The following is a 26,543-nucleotide window of genomic DNA, read 5'->3' on the forward strand; positions in this document are numbered from 1 at the left end:
ACTTACCAAGCCTAGAAGACACGTGACAAGCCTAGGGGATGAACAGGATCAAAGTTCACGACGTGAACATACATGGTTCACGACGTGAATCTCAAAATTTCACCCTATAAATAGAAACGAAGGTCTCCGGGTTTAGGTTCCAAAAACCTATTCTCTTACACTTCAAACTCTCTTTTAAGCCCCTTTACACTACCCTGACGCCTCGGTTACATATCGAACATCCGAAGGAAGCTCTGAGCCCCGAAGATCCCGAGAAAAAGAGTTTTCGAGCCAAAACTCTGTCCACGTGAAGCCCTTTTTGAGAAATCACCCCGGTTTCATCTGAAAAAATTATTTTAAAAGACGAGGTGCTGCCCAATTATCGTCTTAACAAGTGAGTATATAGTCACTTTCATCTTACACATAGATATGAAGTATTTTCTATAAAATATGTGTTATGTGTAATTATATTGTTTGTTTATTTGAGATGGGTGTTGAATAGATGTTTTATACAAGTTTTAAACTGTATATGTATTTTTATCTACAAATATGTTGAGTAAAACATGGGTAGATGAAATAGTCGATGTGTGTTAAATGATGAGAGACCTCGATGTTGTTGTTTTTGTTGTTGATGTTGTAGTCATTTAGCGGAGTATAGATGACGACCACAAACCTTTCTAGACAGTCCAGTGAAACGCTAGCAGGTTCGCAACCTGTAGGTGTTGGTGAACTATATGTTCGCTGGTGTACTCCATTCCCCTCATGGTTGCCTTATTTGACATAAATTGCCAAGGAATCCCTAAAGTAGTGTTGTCACCCCGATGAAAATCCTTAGACTAGGTCCCTTATGATAGGTGTTTAGGGACGTAAAGTGAGGATAACGGGAATGGGTAATCAGGGTTATTGTTTGTTGATGAAATTAATAAATTTATTTTTGGTTGATGAATTTAATAAATTTATTATTATTTGTGGGTTGAAAACCCTATATGCTCACCAGGCTCCCAAGCCTGACCCACTCAACTTTTTATATTACAGGTAGTGGACCCCGAGCATAGTCGGATGATGATGAGAGATTTTTGGATTATAGGCCAGTAGTTGTAAATAACTATTGTAAGACTTATAATGTACTGTTTATGCTTTTGATCTGTATCAGAACATGATATCCCGAGGTTTTGATATATAATGAAAATATATATTTCTTTAAGAAATGTTTTGATAAATTTTTATCATGTTTTGTTTTGGGGACAAATTCTGCAACATCTTTTATAAAGATTACTCTGATTTTATTTTAAAAGCATAAATTAAATCGGTCTTTTCTGGCCGAGAAATTTGGGGATGTCAAAGAATAACTATTGTTTTAATTCAAGTATTAAGTTGATTAATCGAAACATTATACAATGAATAATGTGTAATCAATATGGTGATTAAATAAAAGGTGTTTTATTTATATTCAAAAGATTTGAGACCATATTTTATTCGATTATTCTTGTGTTTCATTTTGAATGTTTTGACTTCCTGAATAACTAGGTTATTCAAACTATCCACAGTCGATCATAATTTAGAAGTAGGTATTGAAGCTAGACTGTCATGAATGAGTCTGTAGATTGTCTTTAGGTGTTTAGACATAGCACAAGTTTGTTGCAGTATTCATGAGTACTCCTGTAATAAGATTTAAGTATTGGATTAAACCCACGCTCATTTGAATCACTTCATGGAGTTTATCAGGAGTGATCATGAGACGATAATATCTTATATTCATGAAACGGAGAGATATGAGTTGCCGTTTACAAGTCGGTTGCACATTGATAATGTGAAAACGCACCAGTAACTTGGTGTTATAAAGCATATTTTTGTGTGTGATTTGATGAGTAAATAGAGCAAGCACATGAGTCAAAGTTTATCCATTCCTTTTACCCTAAGAGGGATAAAAACGATATCTGTGGGCCCCTCGATGATTTAGTGATGACAACCCTAAGCGCTTGGCCAAGCCTGGACCGATTTGATTTGTTCAATTAGTCGGTCGTCATAAATCGGAAATCGGGAAACAACACATGAACATAGAGAATGATTATAATCCATGTCTCAGTTTATAAGATATCTAGAATGGAGGAATATATGATCCCTTATCTAATGGACGCGTTATTGGTCAGAGTTCGATAGCGGCTTTTGAGAGCTACGATTGTTAGTCGGGTTTTGAAGTCGTACTTACAATTATAGTTATTAGATTTATCCAAGTGGGAGACTATTGAATTAGGTGTCTAAGCCCATAACTATAATTGGTATGTACTTGACCCGAGAGTAGCATGGTCCATTTCGGGATGCCTTCATCAGGACAATTTGATAGGATGGATATTTGAGTAAGAGGTTATTTGTGATTTATTAATATATTATAAGTATAATATATTAATTGAGAAATCATATTATTTAATTAGTATTGATCAATAACTGATTTGGAATTAATTTAGTGATCAAAAGAGACTAATTAAATTAACGGGGACTAATTATGTAAATTAGTGAGACATATGGTTTGGGCTAATGATCCATGATTAATTTGTGATGGGCTAAGCTTATGTGAAAGTCCATAAATTATTAGTCCATATTAGTTATGGATCATAAGCCTAAGTGTAAGAATTAGGGTTACATATAACTCTTGGAATTCTACACTATATATGTGTAACCCCTTTAGCCAAAATCGGACATAAGAGTGACATTGCAAGAGTGTGGACGATTTTTGGTGCCTAACCTCTCTCTCATTTGTCTTCCAATTGTTCATGATGTTTGTGTTGGGTTTTGAGCATTCTAACACTCCTAAGGTGTTCATGCAACCCTAAATACCTTGGATCTATGTTTTCACTAATTATACATGCAATGGTGTTTCCAAGGTATTAAACCTATAACTAGCATACAATTGCCATATACCACTCAAGAATCTAGTTAGGATAACATACCTTATGGTGGTGATTGAAGTCTTGATGTATCTAGCCTTAAGAGCTTAGCCCCAATAGTGTGGAAGCCTCAAGTGGAATCACAACACATCATGGACAAAGGAGGAACTTGAGAGAGAATCTCCATGCACCCAAAACCACCATGAACTCCAAGAATACACTAGTCATGATTTTAGGCAATGAAGTATGTATTTATATGTGGGATTTCTAGTGTCATGGATATAACCCAAATCCATACCCATGGGTCTTATGATTCATGGTTCATGTGGCCCAACTCTTTATGTATCCATACATAAACTTGGTCCAACATGGATCATAAGCCCAACACACATGAATATAACTAATTAACATAATTAGTCCCCATAGAATTAATTAGTCTCCTTCTGATCACTAAATCAATTCTTGATCAATACTAATTAAAACCATATGATTTCATATTAATATATTAGTACTTATAATATATTAATAAATCACATATAACCTTCTCTCAAGAGTCCATCCTAACAAATTGTCCTGATGATATGCAACCCAAATGGACCATGCTACTCTCGGGTCAAGTACATACCAATAATAGTTTTGGGCTTAGACACCTAATCCAACAGTTTGTGACTTGTTTGAGGCACAACACTTGGGGTGCTAAGCTCTTGAAAGGCCAAAACTACAACCTACAATAAAGATGTATTCTTCTAACTTGATTTTATGATTTATATGTCAAAATTGTATGCTAGTTGTAGGCTTCATGCTTTGGAAATTTTATTGCATGTATAACTAGAGAAAACTTAGATCTAAAGCTATTAGGGTTGTATGTGCACCATATGAGTGTTATAGTACACAAAACCCAACAAGTTCTTCGACTTCCAACAAATGCTCCTCATGTAATGTGTAACATCCGGATTCCCAGGTATTTCATTTTAAGTATTTTATATTGAATTAAGAGGGGGGACTCGGCGAGTAGGCGCTCAGACTCGCCGAGTTGGATCGCGATGTGTTGGTCTGATTTAATGGCGGACTCGGCGAGTCCATACGTGGATTCGGCGAGTCCACGCTGTTTAATGAAACCCTAATTTCTCGGGTTTGGGACTATTTAAGGACCCTTATAGCCACCAATTGTGGCTACCAGACCCTAGAGAGAAACCCTAAGAGAGCTAGAGCATTTGTGAGGAAGGAGAGGCCATTTTTGATCCTTGTGTTGTTATTCTTGCAAGAAGAAGGTGACCAAGGCAAGAGGGAGCTGAAGAGGGTGCTATTCTGAAGATTTCAGAGCCAAGGACTTCATATTGAGGTATAGATTCGATCCTTCTTCAGTTTTGGTGTTAACCTTTGGAGTTAGGGTTTTCTAGACCCTTTAGAGGCTTGATTTGATGAGCATTTGGTCCCTTCTCGTATTAAGGCTTTGGATCTGGATCCAAAGAGGTCCAGAGACCTTAACCCCTTGGATCTTTATGATTGATATTGGGAGACATGAGCTTAGGATGTCATATTTGAGGTTATTTCTTCAAATAGAGCCTTTTGGCCTTTACATGAGCATCAAGTTCTGAACTTTACGTGATTATCATGCTTGAGAAGGTCAGATCTATGGATTAGAGGAACAGATCTGACCTCAGGAGGTCATTTGAGTTTGAGCATGGCATGAACTCGCCGAGTCCAAGAACAGACTCGACGAGTAGGATTAGGTTCCCCGTGAATCACTCAGTTGGTGACACGCTGAGTTGGGGAAATGACTCGGTGAGTCAGAGGGGATTTAGAGGACTTGAGTCCATGACTGAACTCGCCGAGTCAAGAGCCGGACTCGACGAGTTGGGACGGGTTGTCCCGCGATTCACGATCAGTGATGATTTGAAGAGTGGAGGGTTGACTCAGTGAGTCAAGTGAGGACCAGGAGTGTGAAGGACACGCATGGACTCGCCGAGTCACATTTGTGCACTCAACGAGTCTGGTCAAGGTTTGACCGTTGACTTTTGTTGACTCTTAGGAATTGGTCAACAATTGGACTTGTGGACCATTTGAAGGGTAAAATGGTCTTTTAGCCTTCTTAGAGGACATGAGAGAGAGTCTAGTCTAGTCTGGAGAGCCGTTATTAATTGAGATGATTGTTTATGTTATTAGTCAGAGGCTAGATCAGTGTATACGCGAGCGAGATATTATCCGAGATATCCGAGGTGAGTCTTCTCACTATACTTTATAGAGTTATGTGACAGAGTTATTGTATGTTATTATGTGATGTGTTGCACTGCATTATTTCTATGTGATTTATGCTGTGTGTATATCAGAGATAGGACCGGAAGGTCCACAGAGTTAGGACTAGAGGGTCCACATAGTTAGGGCTCAAGGGCCCACAGAGTTATAGCCTCGAGTGGCTAGTATGTGTTATGTGTGGTATTTTGGGGAACTCACTAAGCTTCGTTCTTACAGTGTTTTGTGTTATGTGTTTCAGGTACCAGTGAGGATCGCGGGAAGGCGCCGGCATGATCAGTACACACAAGCGCGGAGTTTATATATGTTATGATCTTGGGATTTTGACTTATGTTTGGATATGTGAAACAATGAGTTTTATAATATTGTAAAATAAAGTGTTTTAAAAATGTGAATTTTTTTTTGAAATTTTACGGTGTTACAAGTTGGTATCAGAGCCTTGGTTTGAGGGATTCGGATGCACCGTCGAGCGCATTTGAACTCAAACTGAGGATTTAAGGAAAAATTTTAAAATAGAACAAAATTTTCTAAAAAGAGTAAAAAGATTTGAAACGAGCAGAGCAGAGCAGTGTGTACGATCAGCCAGCACCCGAACGGTGATTTCCCAAAATACCCTTATGTTATGCGTTATGTGATATGTTATTAATGCTAGAGTAGGCTAAGTACTCATATTAGGACTAGAGTGGTCTGATTTGTGATGCCTTAGCCTAGGGAGATTTCTACTGCTATGTGATGCTTGAGAGCGAGTAGGTAGCAGTGAGGAGCTGATTAGAGGTCTACCGAAGGGTAGCCTATGCCAGTGAGAAATAGAGTACTTGTGATCTGGGATTCAAGGAGGAAGACTTAGGGTGAATACTGATGAGGTGTGGACAGTAGTATAGGGCACGTACTACTGGAGACACCTGAGCAGTGCGCACTCTAAGTAAGAATCCTTTGGGCACCAGGGAACAAGTAGGGTTGAGTTATCGAGTGCGAGTATACTCGAGCGAATCTCTGACTTCTTTCGTGTTGTGTTTCAGAGGCATTATGGTTGGGACGCGCCATCACCCAGGAGGCAGTGGTACCAGTGGTACCAGTGATGAGGAGATCCGTAGGTTGATTCATGAGGAGGTGGTTGCGGCCATTCGAGCTGAGATACCAGAGATGTTCGGGTCTATCAAGACCACGTTGATCGAGACTTTTGATGAGCGGTACGCCGCTCTTACTGATGCAGCTGTTGCTGCGGCCACCACAACCGTTGCTGCTGCCAGGCCGCAGGGGGGTGACTCGTTGCTGTATCGAGAGTTCAGCAACACGAAGCCACCAGAGTTAGATGGGACGCAGGACCCGGTCGCTGCGATGAGATGGATTTCTGACATTGAGGGATGCTTCTATACGTGTTCTTGTCCGGAGCACCTGAGAGTTCGGTTCGCACTGAACCAGCTTCGCTTGGGAGCGAAGGACTGGTGGAAGTTTGTGACAGCACTCTACACACCTGCAGAGTTTGCCGCGGTGACCTAGGAGAGGTTCACCGCTGTGTTTCGTGATGAGTACGTTCCCCCGGTGGAAAGGGAACGTTTGGCCCAGGATTTCTTGACCCTCAAGCAGGGTACCGAGTCTGTTATAGTGATCACCAGGATGTTCCATGAAAGGGCGATGTTCTGCCCTGAGCACGTGTCTTCCGAGCAGGCACGCATGAGCCGGTATTTGAGTATCTTGAGGAGAGACATCCGTGAGTTCGTGGCGAACTTGTCGTACCGGACATTTGCCGAGCTTCAGGCAAATGCTCGGAAGAGAGAGATAGAGCTGGAGACTCAGGCCAGGGAGGAGGCGGAGTCTCAAGGAAGGGATCGGCGACCGGCACAGTCCCAGCCGGCAGCCAAGCGGGCCAAGCCCGTCGATCCGAAGACTGGGAACCAGAAGGGCCGCACTTGTGGCAAGTGCGGCAAGGGTCATGATGGGGTCTGTAGGGCAGGGTCTTGCTACAAGTGTGGAAAGGAGGGGCATATGGCTAAGGACTGCCCCAAGGGGTTTGCAGTATGTTTTCACTGCAACCAGACCGGACACCGGAAGGCCGAGTGTCCGCAGCTGCGAGGGTCAGCACAGGGAGCTTCTCAGGGATCTGCCCCTGCTACTGTCAGAGCTATCGAGAGCCGGCCGGTGAAGGACGAGGCACCGAAGGCACGAGGGAGAGCCTTCCAGTTGACCGCAGAGGAGGTCCGCGCGGCGCCCGATGTTGTGGCTGGTATGTATTCTTTCATGTATTTATTTTGATGTTTGAGATATTGTGCTTATATTATGATATGCGTAGGTACTTTTCTTGTGAGTTCTGTACCTGCTTTGGTGTTATTCGACTCGGATGCAAGTCGATCTTTCGTATCTGTAGCTTTTAGTCAGCACATCAGTATTAGTAGAGAGGCGTTGAGTCGACCTCTGAGAGTTTCCATAGCTGACGAGAGAGCAGTGTATGCTACTGAGGTGATTCGAGGATGTGTACTCGAGATCTTCAGAGTCGAGTTTCCGATTGATTTGGTTCTGATTGCGATGGGAGATGTCTGTGTTATCGTGGGCATGGATTGGTTGAGCAGATTTGGAGCGATTATCGACTGCGAGAGACAGCTGGTGACCATACGAGACCCTAGTGGGGGAGTTCTTACAGTGTACGGCGAGGGTACCCGTTCGGGGTCAGCATTTTGTTCAGCCGCTAGAGCGAGGCAGAGTCTACAGCAGGGCTGTAGTGGGTTCCTGGCCTATGTGATGGATGCGAGGGTTGATTCAGCGAGACCGAGGTCAGTAGATGAGGTTCCGATAGTGCGCGAGTTCCCGGATGTTTTCCCGGAGGAGTTACCGGGTGTGCCTCCCGAGATGCAGGTAGAGTTCCGCATTGATTTGATTCCGGGGGCAGCACCTATCGCCAAGGCGCCCTATAGCCTTGCGCCTCCAGAGATGCAGGAGTTATCCTCACAGCTTCAGGAGCTGCTGGGGAAGGGGTTAATTAGACCGAGTAGTTCCCCTTGGGGAGCACCGATCCTTTTTGTCAAGAAGAAGGATGGTTCACACCGGATGTGCATTGATTATCGGGAGTTGAACAAGTTGACGGTCAAGGACCGTTACCCCTTGCCGAGGATCGATGATTTGTTCGATCAGTTACAGGGAGCGTCTTGGTTCTCCAAGATCGATCTGAGGTCTGGGTATCATCAGATGAGAGTGCGCGATGATGATATTCAAAAGACAGCATTCAGGACTCGTTATGGGCATTACGAGTTCGTGGTGATGCCTTTCGGGCTCACCAATGCACCAGCAGCGTTCATGGACCTCATGAACAGAGTGTGCAGGCCGATGTTGGATCGTTCGGTGATCGTGTTCATTGACGACATATTGGTATACTCGAGATCCAGGGAGCAGCATGAAGAGCATTTGAGGGAGATCCTCGGAGTTCTGAGATCAGAGAGGCTTTATGCCAAATTCTCCAAGTGTGATTTCTGGTTACGGGAGGTCTAGTTTCTAGGGCACCTCGTTAACCAGAATGGGATATTGGTCGACCCGGCCAAGATTGAGGCAGTGATGAGTTGGGAGGTGCTGAGATCCCCCATAGAGATCAGGAGTTTTCTGGGGTTGGCTGGCTATTATCGGAGATTTATTAAGGATTTCTCCATGATTGCCGTTCCTCTCACCAGGTTGACCCGGAAGGGTGTGGCTTTCAGTTGGGGCCCAGAGCAGCAGGCCTCCTTCGAGACGCTTCGCCAGAGATTATGCGAAGCCCCGGTGCTAGCCCTTCCGGAGGGGATGGAGGATTTTGTGGTGTATTGTGACGCGTCGATATCTGGATTGGGAGCAGTGCTGATGCAGAGAGGGCATGTGATCGCATACGCATCGAGGCAGCTGAAGCCTCATGAGACGAGGTATCCCACCCACGATCTAGAGTTGGGGGCTGTGGTGTTCGCCCTCAAGATCTGGCGTCACTATTTATATGGGGTCCGGTGTACTATATACACGGACCACAAGAGTTTGAAGTACTTGATGGATCAACCCAATCTGAATATGCGCCAGAGAAGATGGTTGGATGTGGTAAAGGATTACGACTGCGAGATCCTGTACCACCCGGGCAAGGCTAATGTTGTAGCCGATGCCCTGAGTCGTAGGGCGGAGAGTGCCCCGATACGAAACGTTTGTATGAGAATGACAGTGATGACTCCGGTGTTGGACACCATCCGGGAGGCCCAGGTTGAGGCCATGAGACCAGAGAACCACAAGAGAGAGCGGGTAGTCGGGCAGGCGTCCGAGTTTGTTGCCGACAGCCGAGGGCTTTTGACCTTTCAGGGTCGGATTTGGGTGCCGTTTGAGGGTGGGGCATGCGCCATTTTGATGGAGGAGGCGCATAGATCGAGGTTTTCGATCCATCCCGGGGCCACTAAGATGTACTTGGACCTGAAGAGAGAATATTGGTGGCCCTGCATGAAGAGGGATGTCGCGTGGTTTGTAGAGAGATGCTTGACCTGTCGCAGAGTCAAGGCTGAGCATCAGCGTCCGCATGGCAAGTTACAGCCATTAGAGGTTCCCGAGTGGAAGTGGGAACAGATTTCCATGGACTTTATCACCAAATTGTCGAGGACTGCGAGAGGCGTCGATGCAATTTGGGTGATCGTCGATCGGTTGACGAAGAGCGCTCATTTCCTTGCTATCAGTGAGAGCTCTTCTGCTGAGAGGCTGGTAGAGTTGTACGTAAGGGAGGTGGTATCGCGGCATGGAGTTCCGGTCTCGATTGTTTCAGATCGAGATGTGTGTTTCACTTCCAGATTCTGGAAGAAATTCCATGAGGAGTTGGGTACGAGGCTGCATTTTAGTACCGCATACCACCCACAGACGGATGGTCAGAGTGAGCGGACGATTCAGACGCTCGAGGATATGCTTCGGGCATGTGTGTTGGACTTCGGGGGAAGTTGGGACACGTATCTGCCATTGGCCGAGTTTTCTTATAACAACAGCCATCATTCGAGCATTGGTATGCCTCCCTTCGAGTTATTGTATGGGAGGAGGTGTCGGACCCCTATTTGTTGGGGAGAGGTCGGGCAGCGTGTGATGGGCAGCACAGAGATAGTGCTTCAGACTACAGAGCAGATTCAGCAGGTCAGGCAGAGATTGCTGACGGCTCAGAGTCGTCAGAAGAGCTACGTGGATAGGCGTCGCTCAGAGCTCGAGTTTCAAGTTGGTGACTTTGTACTCCTGAAAGTATCTCCTTGGAAAGGAGTGATCCGATTCAGGAAGAGGGGCAAGCTGGGGCCCCGGTACATAGGTCCGTTCAGGGTGACCGCGAGAGTGGGCAAGGTAGCATATCGGTTGGAGCTACCTGCGGAGTTGAGCCAGATTCATGATACCTTCCACGTGTCTCAGTTGAGGAAGTGTATAGCCGACGAGTCAGCAGTGGTACCGCTGGAGGATATTCAGGTAGATGCGAGCCTGAATTATGCTGAGAGACCGATCACGATCCGGGATCGGAAGATCAAGGTTCTGAGGAACAAGGAAGTGCCTCTGGTGCAGGTCCAGTGACAACATCGGAAGGGGTCCGAGCTGACCTGGGAGCCGGAGTTGGAGATGCGAGAGCAGCATCCAGAGTTGTTTGTCGAGCAGGACTTCGAGGGCGAAGTCTGATTCTAGTGGGGGAGAATTGTAACATCCGGATTCCCAGGTATTTCATTTTAAGTATTTTATATTGAATTAAGAGGGGGGACTCGGCGAGTAGGCGCTCAGACTCGCCGATTTGGATCGCGATGTGTTGGTCTGATTTAATGGCGGACTCGGTGAGTCCATACGTGGACTCGGCGAGTCCACTCTGTTTAATGAAACCCTAATTTCTCGGGTTTGGGACCTATTTACGGACCCTTATAGCCACCAATTGTGGCTACCAGACCCTAGAGAGAAACCCTAAGAGAGCTAGAGCGTTTGTGAGGAAGGAGAGGCCATTTTTGATCCTTGTGTTGTTATTCTTGCAAGAAGAAGGTGACCAAGGCAAAAGGGAGCTGAAGAGGGTGCTATTCTGAAGATTTCAGAGCCAAGGACTTCATATTGAGGTATAGATTCGATCCTTCTTCAGTTTTGGTGTTAACCTTTGGAGTTAGGGTTTTCTAGACCCTTTAGAGGCTTGATTTGATGAGCATTTGGTCCCTTCTCATATTAAGGCTTTGGATCTGGATCCAAAGAGGTCCATAGACCTTAACCCCTTGGATCTTTATGATTGATATTGGGAGACATGAGCTTAGGATGTCATATTTGAGGTTATTTCTTCAAATAGAGCCTTTTGGCCTTTGCATGAGCATCAAGTTCTGAACTTTACGTGATTATCATGCTTGGGAAGGTCAGATCTATGGATTAGAGGAACAGATCTGACCTCAGGAGGTCATTTGAGTTTGAGCATGGCATGAACTCGCCGAGTCCAAGAACAGACTCGACGAGTAGGATTAGGTTCCCCGTGAATCACTCAGTTGGTGACACGCTGAGTTGGGGAAATGACTCGGTGAGTCAGAGGGGATTTAGAGGACTTGAGTCCATGACTGAACTCGCCGAGTCAAGAGCCGGACTCGACGAGTTGGGACGGGTTGTCCCGCGATTCACGATCAGTGATGATTTGAAGAGTGGAGGGTTGACTCAGTGAGTCAAGTGAGGACCAGGAGTGTGAAGGACACACATGGACTCGTCGAGTCACATTTGTGCACTCGACGAGTCTGGTCAAGGTTTGAACGTTGACTTTTGTTGACTCTTAGGAATTGGTCAACAATTGGACTTGTGGACCGTTTGAAGGGTAAAATGGTCTTTTAGCCTTCTTAGAGGGCATGAGAGAGAGTCTAGTCTAGCCTGGAGAGCCGTTATTAATTGAGATGATTGTTTATGTTATTAGTCAGAGGCTAGATCAGTGTATACGCGAGCGAGATATTATCCGAGATATCCGAGGTGAGTCTTCTCACTATACTTTATAGAGTTATGTGATAGAGTTATTGTATGCTATTATGTGATGTGTTGCACTGCATTATTTCTATGTGATTTATGCTGTGTGTATATCAGAGATAGGACCGGAAGGTCCACAGAGTTAGGACTAGAGGGTCCACAGAGTTAGGGCTCAAGGGCCCACAGAGTTATAGCCTCGAGTGGCTAGTATGTGTTATGTGTGGTATTTTGGGGAACTCACTAAGCTTCGTTCTTACAGTGTTTTGTGTTATGTGTTTCAGGTACCAGTGAGGATCGCGGGAAGGCGCCGACATGATCAGTACACACACGCGCGGAGTTTATATAGGTTATGATCTTGGGATTTTGACTTATGTTTGGATATGTGAAACAATGAGTTTTATAATATTGTAAAATAAAGTGTTTTAAAAATGTGAAAATTTGTTTGAAATTTTACGGTGTTACATAATGCATATGTCGCAAGGGGGAGAAAAAGGGGAATGAGGGGTTAGTTCGTCGAAAGATACAGGTGATAATTCTGGAGTTGTTATGGGAAATGTGATAAATACTCAAAATTCCAACAACTATTTCAATGAAGCCCATAACCTCAACATCCACAACAACAACAACGAGAACTTTGACAAAAGAAATCTCGATAAATGAAGGGGCAGGAGGTTCGAGTTCAATCTCTAACAAATCAGCTTCGAATGTTGATCCAAATGATAAAGGGAAATCAATTTCAGTTGTTCAATCAGAAGAAGAGAAGAAAAAACAACAAGCCATAGAAATCAAAAAAACAAAGGCAGATAAATAACATACTAAGGTGAAGACCAAATGACCCACCTGGCTTGAATAAGGGTAATCCCAACAAGCAGTGGTGTTATGAAACAATATAAGATATTGTTTCTATTAGAATGAATGATGATTTTTGAAAAGTGTCAAAGAAGAGCTACGACACAGAAAATTCTGATTTTAATCATCTCGAATTTCCGATCAACCATATGTTGTTCACTTCCTCACAATTCAAGATCGTAGAGAAATTCAATGATAAGGAAGAATTCAGAAGATTGAATATTCGCGTTCATGCAGTCTCAGGGAAAAATGAAGAAGAGGTGTGGTCTCCAGTGAAGATAATAAAAGTGATGTCCATTACTCGTGATAGCATGTTCGAAGGTCTACTACAAAACTTTCGTTATGTTGTTGTAAGAGAAAATACCATTGTTTTTTAGTTCACAATAATAGATTTTGCATTGATGAACTTGAATGATTTGATCACTGTCATGAAGATTTTGAGAGCTATTGATGTGTCAAAGATAATAGAGACCAATAAGGATGATTTTATTATTGGGTTTGCTCATACCAAAGTCTTTCTTGACAACTACTATGCGTACATGTCAATCACAAATATTGATCTTGCAATAGCTGTTAAGAAGCCATCGAAAGTCCCTCAATCTTTATTAAGGGGAAAGCTAAATATTGATGGTTATAAAGATGGTGAAATTATTCATCAACCTCTTGGTGTTGTGTTTCGTGGAAAGAACAAGAAAGGGCGAATGACAAAGTTTTTATTTCAAATTAGTGATCTTGAGAGGTACACAAAACTTTCAGTATACTAATCTCCTTATTCGAATAAAAAATTGCAAGAAGAATGACAGTGAAGACAACGTTGAGATTCGAAAAACCATTCTATGGTATATGGGGATTCGAAGAGAACTTCTACAAAGTTTAAATCTGATTGCTTAACTTTCGACTACTCTCACTAAGGGGAAGATTGTAGGGGTCGAATGTGTATAGTGAGGAGTCGAAGTAGTCAGAGTATGTAAGGAGTCGAAATTAGTTTGACTTCGACTCTCTATCTATTTTACAAGGCATAGTTGTTTTCGACACTTTGATATTTAGTCCCTGTAACTTTTTATGAGTCTGATGTACCCTATAAATAGGATAGGTGCATAGAGTAGAGTAACATTCAAACACTAGCTGAATTCTCTCTTGTACTCTTGTTCACTCTTGTACTCATTCAGAATAAATCGAGCCAAATAGCCATTATTTACATCTTTGATTATCTTAATTATTTGTGTTCATAATCAATCCTAACACACTTCATGGGTTAAGGCATAAAAGAGAGGGATATGAGCGATTTGATTCTAGTTCTTGCAAGCACTTCTTGGCTCTTTCTTTTGAGCATAAAGCCAAAAAAATTTACTCTCTATGGGGCTGCCAAATTTCGATGTGAAGAAGCTCCCTTTCTCCTCATTTCTCTTGCATTTTGATGCTAGACAAAAGTCCTTTAGTTTCTTCAACTTAAAACATATATTTGGTATATATTTCTAAGGCTTATGAATAACTAATTACAAGTGTATACTAGCATGTTTTGATGGTTCTACTCTTGCCTTGGTGGACACTTCTAGAGATCTCTTGTTTTAGAGTTTCATGCCATCTTCATCAACTTCCAACCTCCCATGAGGATCAAAGTCTTCAAAGGTTGTTATGATTTCGCTTCTATGGTTGTTTTAATCTTTCTAACTCTTGCAAAATGATCTTTTGGTGGGAATAAAACTAGTTTTATTTTGTTTAAATCTTAAGTCTTCCATTTCATTGTTTATGTTTTTGAAACAATTTTTGAATAAAAACCCAACACCAGTTTTGGGAGTTCCCGTTTGAGTGGATTTTGCTATGTGTTGGGTTCTAAATGGTCTCTCGAGTTTGGTATAGGTGTATTGATTATATAGAGTGGTTGGAGGGAGCATTTGGATTGTAATAGTGTAGTTCCCAGAGATTCCAACCGAGTCAGATTTCGAGGACAAAATCCAGTTTAAGTGGGGGAGAATTATAACACCTAGTTTTAGGATGTTTTTAATACCGGGATAGCAGGCCGTAAATGGATCGAGTAAATGTCTTGGGCTTTAAGGTAATAAAGTCTATACCCTTTCGGATGTTGATGATGTTGGATTGAGAGATTTAACCCCTCAATTTGTGCTTTGAAGCAAAAGGGTAAAATGGGAAAAGTAATATTCTGGTTTTTGATATGAATTATGGTTTTAGATCGACATGTATTAAGTTAAAAGTAATTATATATAGTTGTGGGGTTCGCCAATAACTTTCCATGCATATAAAGATCACCAAAAATGGAGTTGAAACGAAGAAGTTATGATTGTTTGACGCTGGAGTGAAATTTGGTGAAAACCCATCGTCACGAGGTGACAGGCATGCTGTCGCGAGGTGACAAGCATGTTGTCACGACGTGAGAGCTGTCACGAGGTGAAAAATAGGCTGTCACGAGGTGAGCGTTATGCAGCCCATGCCCATGGATTTTAGGGTTTTCAACGTATTTAAAGGTAAGGATTGATGTTTTAGGGTATTTTCTTAGCCTCCATTACATCTAGAACTCCTTAGGAGCAACCATATCCTCCCTCTTCAAGATTTGAGCTCCTCCTCTCTCATCTCTCCTCTTTTGGATGCTTTTGGTGATATTTTGATAAAGCTTGAAGATCAAGAAGGTTCTTTTGGTTGCAAGGAATGTTGTTTCAAGTTTGGATCCATCAAAGTCACTCCATTTCTAGAGTACTGTGAGTATAAAGTTCATATATTGCTCTTTAGTTCTTTAGATCTATTCATTTGTGGCTTTTGGCACTTTTGGTCCATTTTATGGGTGATATTGGAGTTGAGTGAACTCCAAAATCATTTGATCAGTTTGGAATGCTTCTTAGACCTCATGGACTAGGAAAGTTACGATCTTTTGCCTTCCCTTTTATCCAAGCAAGTTATCTTGGTCCTTTAGTTTATTTTGGTGTATTAAAGTTTAGATCTTGAAAGTTTGAGACATTATTATGGATAAAGTTGGAAACTTTATCCATATAAACGTCATGTTGATTCAGATATGAAGGTTGGAGACTTAGACTTAATGGATTTAGTTGAGAAAGATGCATTCTTGGCCCCTTTTGAGACTTAAAGACTAGATCTTGGTTGTTTGGACCATCCTAATGGATAAATTTGGAAACTTTATCCATTATGAAGCTATTTAGGAACTATATCCAATGTTATGGGCCTTGGTCTGAAGAGATTAAGCACTTAATGAAGATTTTGGCTTTCTGACCAGAAGTCACGACATGCCATGGGATGTGTCACGACGTGACGGTGCCCAAAATCACGATTGTTTGTCTTTTCTTCCCTACGACGTGACCAATGAATGGTCACGACATGACGTTGACTTTGACTAAGTTGACCGTTAACCTTGTGGATCTTTGACCGTTGACTTTTGACCAGTTTGACCTTGCGTCAAACTTGGAGAAAATTGGGTGTTAATTGAGGATTTATCTGTTTTAGGTGTTAGTCGGTTCGAGGGATTGATCAGTGCAAGGAGCTAGAGTGTGGTTGTGTTTCTCCAGTTCTGCGAGGTGAGTTTTTCTCACTGTACACGTGGGTCGAAGGCACCAATGCCAACCCTCTAGGTTGTGTTATGTATCCTTGTGTATAGGATGTTGCTATGTTGTAGTGATTTGTTAGAATGGTAGATCTGTATGACTACCTGTACTTGATGGTTATCGTTTATCTGTTGCATATGTCAACATACCGCGGTTAGCTTAAGATGGTACTGCTTTTTGCGGTAAACCAACAAACCCGGGAGCAAACCAAACATAATATGAGGGTCGGGAGGGCAATCCAACCTTATGTTGTGGGCTCGGGAGCAATCCAGACATAAGCTAAGGGCCGAGAGTGCAATACATACTTATGTTGTGGGCTCAGGGGTAATCAAGTCTGATGAATGTGGACCTAGTATGCTTGTTTTTATATGTTTTATTTGTGTGGGGGTATTTTGGGGGAACTCACTAAGCTTTGGCTTACAGTTGTTGATTCAAATGTTTTTCAAGTACTTATCGGATTGCAAAGTCGGGACTGTACACACGCATATCAACGGTTTTATGATTCGAGATTCCGCATTGTTTCTTTATAACTCTGATTTTGAATTATGGTTTTTGAACAAACGGTTTGACTTAGTGTAATTTCATAAAAATGGGTGTTTATTCTACTTTAACAATGAAAAATTTTATTCTGGAATTTGGGATGTTACATATACTATATGTTCGGTGAATGCGGAATGCATGTTTATATAAGATCAAATTATAAATCGATACGACAGAAAGGCAGGGTCAAAGGGGATGCACCTCTTTACAGGGTCATAGGGGCAGTGCCCCATAAGGTCTTTGGAAATTTGAATTAGTTTCTTTATGGAAAATCCGAATTCTAGTGGGTAATTATGGTAAGATTGACAAATCTTGTCAGTTTTGGAAAACATTGATTATGCCATTAATTTCGAAATTTTCTTAACTAATTTAGAAGATAAACCCTAATCTGTCATGCATATATACGAATCCTCTTTTGAGCCATATAGAGAACCCTTTTCTCAGATCTTCTTCTTCGAAAATGTATACAGAATACTCTAGCGATTTGGCTTATGTTTATGTGCCTAGATACACAAGTGTCCTTTTGGATTATCTTAGACTGAATTTCCAGTAACCTAGACATATGGTGGAAATATCAGTCCAGTTTTCCACCATCACCCTAATAATTCCCCCCACAGAAACCGTAGGTTTCATTAATCGTCTACTGCTTTGTTGGCTATTTTTGGCTAAAAACTAATTTTTTGCTATTAAGTAAAAAGTCATTAGGGAAATGACAAGATTTGTAATTTTCTATTATAACAAATAGATTTTTGTTGGATTGAGGTATAGCCACAAGGAAATTAGGGTTAAGGTCGTAAGGGGAGTAGGTTCGGCCAAGATTCATGAGAGGGAAAAGGGACTGAGAAAGCCAGGAGAGAGAAAGATTTGAGACGATAATTGATTATCGCTTCGATACCGTGTCAACAAATGTTTTTTCCCATAATCATAAATGATTCTCATCAAATACTTAATAAATATTGTATACAATCAAGAGTAGGGCATGGGCCAAGATATGCTAAATGTAGGGATGAGCATTAGGACCACCGGAACCGGAACCGGACCGGAACCGAACCAGAACCGAACCAGAACCGGAACCGGAATTGGTAACAAGGTCCGGTTACCAGTTCTCAATTTTTTTGAAAACCGGTCCTGGTTCTAAAAACCAGAACCGGTTTGACAATTTTCCCGTTTTTTAAAATGTGCATAACTCACTCATATGAAGTCAGAATTATTTGATTTTTTTCCAACATGCAATTGGGAGTTTGTAATTCTATTTTGACTGTACAAACATATGTTTTCGTTAGATATTGAATCAGACACATGCCCTGAAAGAAAGAATATTGATGCTGCGTTTTCTCTATTTCAACATTTTTTTTTGTTTTTCTGAATCTGTCTTATTTTTTTAAATGTGCATAACTCATTCATATGACGTTAAAATTACTTAATTTTTTTTCCAACATGTAATTTAGTGTTTGTACTTCATTTTAGACTATAAAAACACATATTTTGGTTAGATAATAAATCAGTTATAGACCTCAGAAGACAACATATCAATGCTGCGTATTTTCTGTTTCAACATTTTTTTTTGGAATTTGTCCCGCTTTTAAAATGCGCATAACTCATTCATATGAAGTCGGAATGACTTGATTCTTTTTTCATCATGTAATTTAGTGTTTGTACTTCAATTTAGAATGTAAAAAGTCATAATTTGGTTAAATATTGAATCATTTACAAGCTCCTGAAGATAACATATCATCTATAATATTTCAACCGGTTCTAGTTTGAAAAATAACCGAAAAATCGGGACCGGAACCGGCGCTAGAACTGGCGGTCCAGTTCCCGGTTCTTATAATATAGGACAACCAGTTTCGGTTCTAAAGTTCATCCCTAGCTAAATGTACACTACAAGATTTATACAAATGGGTCAATGACTATACATAAACTAATATGATGTTATTCATATTATGATCATATCAAGAAACATACATATGAACTTATATAAGATCGGTCCATGCTTTATATTCGATGATATCAAAACAAATGATGATTAGGACGACAAGTCATTTATCATTAAAAACTATTAATTTTTATTAATTTTAGCAACGACTTTAAAGTAAGTAAAATCTGTCCATACTCGTCTGAGATTTTCGACGGATGTGACGCGAGCATTTCCTTCGTCCATCATTAATCCATCGCAATTGTCTGATACTCATTTCTGGTGTAGCATCTTTCTTTGATTGATCGTCTAATCAATCCTATACCCTTCATAAGAATTTCAAATCCGATATCTTTCGTTTCACGGGACTGACCATGGCCCAATACCGATACATATATAACAGAAATATGAAGTTATAGATCTTGGGCGCTTATGCAAGACCCATCGATGCATATGAGCTGAATGAATGGAGCCACATTGGGTTCGACCCCAAAATGCACTTCAAACTTGACAATGTATATATTCCCGGAGTAATATACAAATGAATATGGAACATCAACATCAATGTATAGCTCAAATAGACCAATGATGAATTAATTAAAGATAACAATTGTAATGCACAAGGGCTATACACGTTCTGTTCACTTATGTCAAGGATGCAAACACATAAATATGTGTTTATGAAATGTCTATTCACCTCTCACCGCCTTCACTGCTCCAAGAGACAGAAAGCAAGTGCTTATTTGGTTGATGGCGGCATTAATGTCATTTGCTAATTGGCACGCATACACAAGAACAAACCTTTCTACACCAAGATTTCAAGAGCTTTGAAAGCCGTGTCACTGGGACTATACTCTTGGAAGTTGATGCAGGATTGGTTACTTTTAATGGAACCCCAACGACTACATTAACAGGCTCTATACTGGGAGCTGGTGTAGAACTAGTTAATTGTGATGGAACCCCAGTGACTCCAATAACCAGTTCTAGGACCTCACTCATCTTTAGCCTTAACATCAGGTTCTTTTTTAAGCAAAGTTCAGCTATAGTGACTAACGCCTGTGCTGACTTCAGTGAATACACACCTTCAAGTCTCGGATCAATGATAGGCTGGAGATTTTGGAGTGTACGTAAGGTCGCACCCATTCTAGAAGTTTCTGCTCGTTTTTAGGTGGATTCCTATCGAATGGTTGCCTACCTGTGATAAGTTCATATAGAAAGACCCTGTAGCTCCATACATCGCTCTTGGATGACATATGCCCTGTATGGATGTACTCTGGAGCCATATATGGCATCGTAGCTATGAGGTCATGGTCATCAATGTCTCCTCTTTGAGAACCTACCATAGCCACCCCAAGATCCGAAAGCTTAGCGTTCTATTGATCATCTAGAAGGAGCTTGGAAGAATTGAAATACCTGAAAAGAATCTACAAAAAACCAACGTTAGTGTCTTATTTGTAATAATGTCCATTTCTAAACTACTTTTTCCCTTATTTTCCTAGATACCTGAATGTCCATTCCTTCATGTAGATATGCCAAGCCACATGCAGCGTCTTGAGCCACTTTAAGTCTCATTTCCCAGGAAAGAGGTGTTTCAGATTTTGTAGATAAATGATCCCTCACGTTTCTGTTAGGCATGTATTTGTAGACTAAAAGCAGTTGCATAATTTCTCTTTCATTTTCTTCAGCACAATAACCAACTAGTTTTACAAGGTTTGGATGGTCAACCACCCCAAGAAGACGAACCTCAGATAACCAATCTTTGTGATCCTGTTGCAATATAATCAAGATTATCAATAAAACTCAGACATATAATTAATCATGATGCAAAGTCAAAGTTGAAGGAGAGAAACTTGCCTTCGTTACTCCTTTGAGGTGCTTTACAATGACCTCGATCTTATCAAAAGGATGTTCCAAACTCTTGACCATACCCTTATATACACTTCCATATCTACCGTTTCCAATCTTCCAAGAACTGCGAAAATTATTAGTTGCGACCTTGAGCTCCGCGACTGTGAAAACTCTCAAACTGTTTGGTTTTCCGGCCAAGTTTGAGGATATTGACGACCTCGGTTTTGTTCTGGATTCATTTGCGATCTTCCTACTGTCATCATCGAACGAGAAACATCGGCAATAAAACACCATTCTTGGTTCAAATCATTGAATTTAGAAAACCAGATTTAGAAAAAAGTTCCATCAAAATTTGACCATAAAAGATTGAAAGCAAGTTGCCAACCATGCAGTTGACTCTTTATTCTTAACAAACACTTTATATTGGGAATATTTTTGTTTTCAGAAATTGCCATAATTAACGGGATGGATTGTGTATACCAAGTAAACGCTCAACTTATTTTATGTTATACACTAGGTATGAAACCCGTGTATTAAACGGGTTGATTTAAAAAAGATTAAACATTAAAGTGTAAACAAAAAATATTTTTTAATGTACAACTTAAAAATAAGAAAAAAAACATATTTATTACAATTTAATATCATATATATGATATTTAATACTTTACATATATAAATATATATGATTTTAATTTTAAAAATTGAAACAAACCAAAAATTAACAAGTGGATAATATTTATTTCAAAAATACCACAAAATGACAAGTGTCAAAATCATGAGAGATTGATATGTGACAAAAAAAACTTTCATTTATTAAGGAGGATTATTTATTATAATTAATTACAAAATTTCTTTTTCATATCATATTCTTGTTATTATATTACTGTCATATAATATAAAATTTATATACTACGTATTATCAATATCAATGCTATTAGAATAATTATACTCTATATCAATTTATATATGAAAATAGTTTTCAACTATACGTTGTATTATTGTTCATATATAAAGTAAGTAAGTAACTAGTCATTTATTTTAGCTTGAAATTTCAAAATATAATACATAAGTAATTAATCTTCAATTTATATAAATTGTAAAATATAACTCATTATTTATTATGTAACTTGGAGGGGGTGGGTATTACAAATAAGTTATGCACGATGTGTAACGCTTTTGAGGAAAATGAAGATCATATATTTAAAGATTGTTCAACCACTAAGGAGTTGGGAGCACTTCTACCAGTTTGGTGGAAGGATGCTCTCAATGACAATGACTATATGGACAACATCATTGGAGTAAACTTAATCCACAAAATGGACGCGATCTCTAAGGCCTTCTTATGGGTTATAAGGACATAATCTTTAATAGCAAAGTGAAAAACCCTTCTCTTCTTGCTTTTGATGTGAAGGCGTTAGGGTTTTTTTTGCCTTAAAAATAAAGCTAGGTGGGGGATATCTTTGTCTTGGGACCATGGGGTAATAACTCAATCTATTATAGTTTGTAATTCAAACTTCTTGCTGTTTTTTATTTAATAAAGTCTTATTACTATTATAATAAATTATTATGTAACTCGAAAATTAAAAAGTATAATTTATCATTTTCTATCAAACATTAAATTTTTTTTAAAGAGTTAAGTATCACATATTCTTCAACAATAATAAATTTCCAAAAATAACATCACACTTGTTATACAAGTTGCAATATAAAAGAGAATGATCCTATCACTTTCTATTTTCTAATTACTACTCCTCTACAATCACTATCATTCAACATCTACAATAACTCTTTCACATGTTTCCTACAAATCGAATGACAAGTTTCATCCCATAGCTATCATAGAAAACCAAATGTCATGAAAATGAGAGAAATTTGTCCGCTAACAACACATGAGGATTTTCAACCAACATGGTATGAGTATACTCATTTTTTTTTGATTTTCTAATAAATTCTATATATACTCTTCCTAAAAATTTCAAACTCTGATTTCTTTCGTTTCATGAGACTGATGTTGACCAATATGTAATGAAATATCTTGCGCGCTTATGAATGCAGCCACATTGGGTTTGACCCCGAAATGCACTGCAAACTTGACAGCGTATTTTGGACCAATATACAAATGCATAGAGAACATCAAGATTAATGTATAACTCAAAATAGACCAATGATGAATTAAGATAACAATTGTAATGCACAAGGGCTATGCACATTCCATTCACTTATGTCAAAGACGCAAATACATAAAACTTACAGGCCTTGATGGCGACATGAATGTTATTTCTTACTTGCTATGCAGACACAACAACAAGCCTTGCTAAACCAAGATTTCAAGAGTTTTGAACTCTTGGGAGCTGGTGTCGGATTGGTTACTTGTGATGGAACCCCAGTGACTCCATTAACAAGTTCTAGAACCTCACTCATCTTTAGCCTTGTTCTCGGGTTCCTTTTTAAGCAAAGATCGGCTATAGTGACCAACGCCTGTGCTGACTTCATAGAGCACATACCTTGATCAAGTCTCGGATCGATGATAGGCTGGAGATTTTTGGAGTGTACGTAGGGTTTCACCCATTCTATAAGCTTCTGCTCGTTTTGAGGCCGATTCTTATCCACTGGTTTCCTACCCGTGATAAGTTCATATAGGAAGACCCCGTAGCTCCATACATCACTCTTGGATGACACTTTCCCTGTTAGAATGTACTCTGGGGCCGAATATGCCACGTTTCCTACAAACGCATCAGTGTCTCCTTCTTGAGAACCTATTCGAGCCACCCCAAGATCCGAAAGCTTAGCATTCCATTGATTGTCTAGAAGGAGCCTGGAAGAATTGAAATCCCTAAGAAGAATCTACAAAAAAACCAAAGTTAACGTCTTGTTATAAGCATGATGCATGCCCATTTGTAAACTACTTTTTCCTTTCTTATCGTATGGCAAGGCATTTAAACTACCTGAATGTCCATTCCCTCATGTAGATATGCCAGGCCACGGGCAGCATCTTGAGCCACTTTCAGTCTCATGGTCCATGAAAGAGGTGCTTCGGACGTTGTAGACAAATGATCCCTCACGCTTCTGTTAGGCATGTAATTGTAGACTAATAACAGCTGTACTATTCCTCTTTCATTGTCTTTCACACAGTAACCAACTAGTTTGACAAGGTTTGGATGCTCAACTACCCCCAAAAAGTTAACCTCATCTAACCAGTTGCGTTCCTGTTACAACATAGTTAAGATTTTCAATGAAACTCAAACGCATAACGAGTTATGAATGGATAAATTAGCCTAATCAACATGGCAATGCAAAGGTAAAACTGGTAAGACTTTGACTAAAAAGCTCTTTAAAAATATACTAATACCAACTAATTATTAGTTGTGTTTCTCCATCGTTTTGCTGGGACATAATTAATAATAAACTAGGGGATGTAAATTGTGTGAGCGCAGGTAAGGAAAGCACCAATAATGCATTAATGAACAGGTTGCAAAAACAGAATCCATAACAAACTACGACATGGAAACCCGTTAGATGCTAAATCAATCTTCTAACAAGCAATGTAAATCAGTTTTGCACTTGAAAAATTCATCTGAACTTAAAAAAAAAAAAATACAAACAGGAAGGCATTCGTCATGTTAATTCGAACTTAGAAAGAAAAAAAAAAGTTGAGGCAGACAAACTTGCCTTCGTTACTCGTTTGGCGTACTTGATAGCAACCTGTATCTTATTAAAAGGATGTTCCAAACTCTTAACCACACCCTTATATATGCTTCCATATCTACCTTCTCCAATCTTCCTAGCACTACTGAAATTATCAGTTGCTTCCTCGAGCTGAGCGACTGTGAAAACCCTCAACGAGTTTGGTTTTCCGGGCAAGTTTGAGGATGCTGATGAAGCACTAGCAGTATAAAAAGTTTGGGCTGAAGACGATTGTGTTTGACTTTCGGATTCATATTCGATCTCTTCAGTTGAAGTCGATTCTGTTTTAGTTCTGGGTTCATATTTAATCTCTTCCTCTTCTCCAAACGAGAAACAACGCCAATAAAACACCATTTTTGATTCAAATCAACTTCAAAAGGCCAGAATTTAAGAAAAAGATCAATGGAGAATTTGAAGGTGAAGGCAAGGGGAAGTTTCCTTTCCAGCCATATAATTGACTTTCTAATTTTTATTCTTAACAAAACACTCTCTTCTATTTTGGGAATTTGTTTTTAGAAATTACATAATTTACTGGTGAAGTTATATATGGTTTTATATACCAACACTATCAATTTATTTAAGATTTAAGATTTTAGATTCTCTATCATTACAATCTATTTTTAATCATAGACATGATAATTATTTTATTTTATTATATACTAGGTATGAGACCAATTTATTACATACGTTTATTTAAAAGAAAAAATATAAACTTCTAAATATTTGAGAAGTTTGAATTTATAAGAAAAATGAGAAAAATATTGAGTTATAAAAATTAAAGTGTTTTTTTCTCTAAATTTAAACAAATAGTTTAGATAAATAAATAAAGAAATTTAATGAAGCTTTAATTTAGTAATTTTGAAATTAAAAAAAGAAGTTCATTAAGAAAATTAATATGCATTTATGATTGCATTTAAATACTATGTGAAATTTAATAAAATAGAAAAACCATAAAGTGTAGAATAAAAATTAATTCAAAATAACCAAAAAAATAACATTTAGCAAATTAAATGAGAGTGTGACAAGTGGCAAAAAAAAAACCTTCATTTTATTAGAGTAAAATTATTATTCTATTGGTAGCTTTTATATAGGTGTCTTAGGCAATGTTTTATATACCAATTTTTTAGTTGAACTGATATGGTAACTGGTTTTCGGTTCAACCGCCGAGTAAATCCGTTTCTATAATTTTCATATTTTTTTTTCGTATTTCCTACACATACATACATACATACATACATAAATTAAGAATTTGATGTCCACAAGTTCAAACATTAAAAATACACATGAAAACAAATTGTAGATCAACCTAAATACATTAAAATAACACATAACCATAAGTTTTACATCAATCCACGTGCATTAAAAAAAATAAAGTCATATATGAATACAAGCGCTTTAAAAAACTTCATAACATTTATCATGAGCTTTTATTAAGAAAAATCTTAATAGATGTGAAAAAACCACCAAAGTTTATTATGTAAAATGTTTCAATTCTATGTGTTTTTATTCAATTTAACCGGTTCAACCAGATTTTTGTAAAAAACGGTCAGTTCGTTCTAGTTCATAAATAGACATAAAACCGATGATACTTGAATCGCTTTCTTCCCCGATTCCCGGTCCAACCGGATCGACCGACTGATTCAAACCGGTTTTTAAAACATTGGTCTTAGGCATCCACAATCCATTGATCTCTATAATGTTCAATGAATTGTCACATAATCCATTAAACATCTATACAACACCACCCACAACTTATTAAATACATAATCAATCCTAATCACTACTTTATTCTTTCTATTGAACCATTCAATGATCATTTAACTCCACTCTATGTCATCACCCACACTCCATTCAAATTTTATTCAATCCTAGTCATCACCCTTTTTAACTCTTATACTACTTACATTGTGGATGATCTAAGCACCTAGCTTTAGAAGCTTTCTTTGGGTTTTAAGAAATTCAAAAAATTAAATTTGGTGGTAGGATTTTTTAATTTTGGGTTAAATAAAAATTTAAATCCAAAAACTACTTTTTAATAATTTTTTTAGCTTTTAAAAAGTTGAATAAAATACCCTTTAAAATAAATAAATCATATCCATATTT

At 39.3% G+C, this 26,543-nt stretch overlaps 1 protein-coding gene and 1 pseudogene across 2 annotated transcripts; both read right to left on the bottom strand.

The window, feature by feature from the left end:
- Positions 1–19,362: 19,362 nt before the first annotated feature.
- Positions 19,363–21,167, bottom strand: LOC145105784 (serine/threonine-protein kinase PCRK2-like; annotated as a pseudogene). Its single transcript, XR_013707409.1, has 3 exons — positions 20,763–21,167; positions 20,412–20,675; positions 19,363–20,332 (listed from the first exon to the last, which is right to left on the bottom strand). The product of XR_013707409.1 is annotated as a serine/threonine-protein kinase PCRK2-like (transcript).
- A 1,600-nt stretch (positions 21,168–22,767) lies between these two features.
- LOC145152405 (serine/threonine-protein kinase PCRK2-like) lies at positions 22,768–24,899 on the bottom strand. The gene is made up of 3 exons (XM_079075408.1): positions 24,426–24,899; positions 23,702–23,962; positions 22,768–23,600 (listed from the first exon to the last, which is right to left on the bottom strand). The coding sequence occupies exons 1-3, from the start codon at positions 24,792–24,794 to the stop codon at positions 23,031–23,033; spliced, it is 1,200 nt and encodes a 399-aa protein (XP_078931534.1). The 5' UTR covers positions 24,795–24,899; the 3' UTR covers positions 22,768–23,030.
- Positions 24,900–26,543: the final 1,644 nt, after the last annotated feature.

Source organism: Lactuca virosa, chromosome 1, assembly GCF_052849685.1.
Source record: "Lactuca virosa cultivar CGN04683 chromosome 1, Lactuca_virosa_CGN04683_v6, whole genome shotgun sequence".
NCBI classification, from domain to species: domain Eukaryota; kingdom Viridiplantae; phylum Streptophyta; class Magnoliopsida; order Asterales; family Asteraceae; genus Lactuca; species Lactuca virosa.

Bases quoted from the DNA above. Each gene is read 5' to 3' on its own strand.
- LOC145152405 (XM_079075408.1), bottom strand. From the start codon at position 24,794: ATGGTGTTTTATTGGCGTTGTTTCTCGTTTGGAGAAGAGGAAGAGATT. The intron at 23,963-24,425 runs GCAAGTTTGTCT...ATGTTGTAACAG, and splicing joins ACGCCAAACGAGTAACGAAG to GAACGCAACTGGTTAGATGA. The intron at 23,601-23,701 runs GTAGTTTAAATG...GTTTTTTTGTAG, and splicing joins ATGAGGGAATGGACATTCAG to ATTCTTCTTAGGGATTTCAA.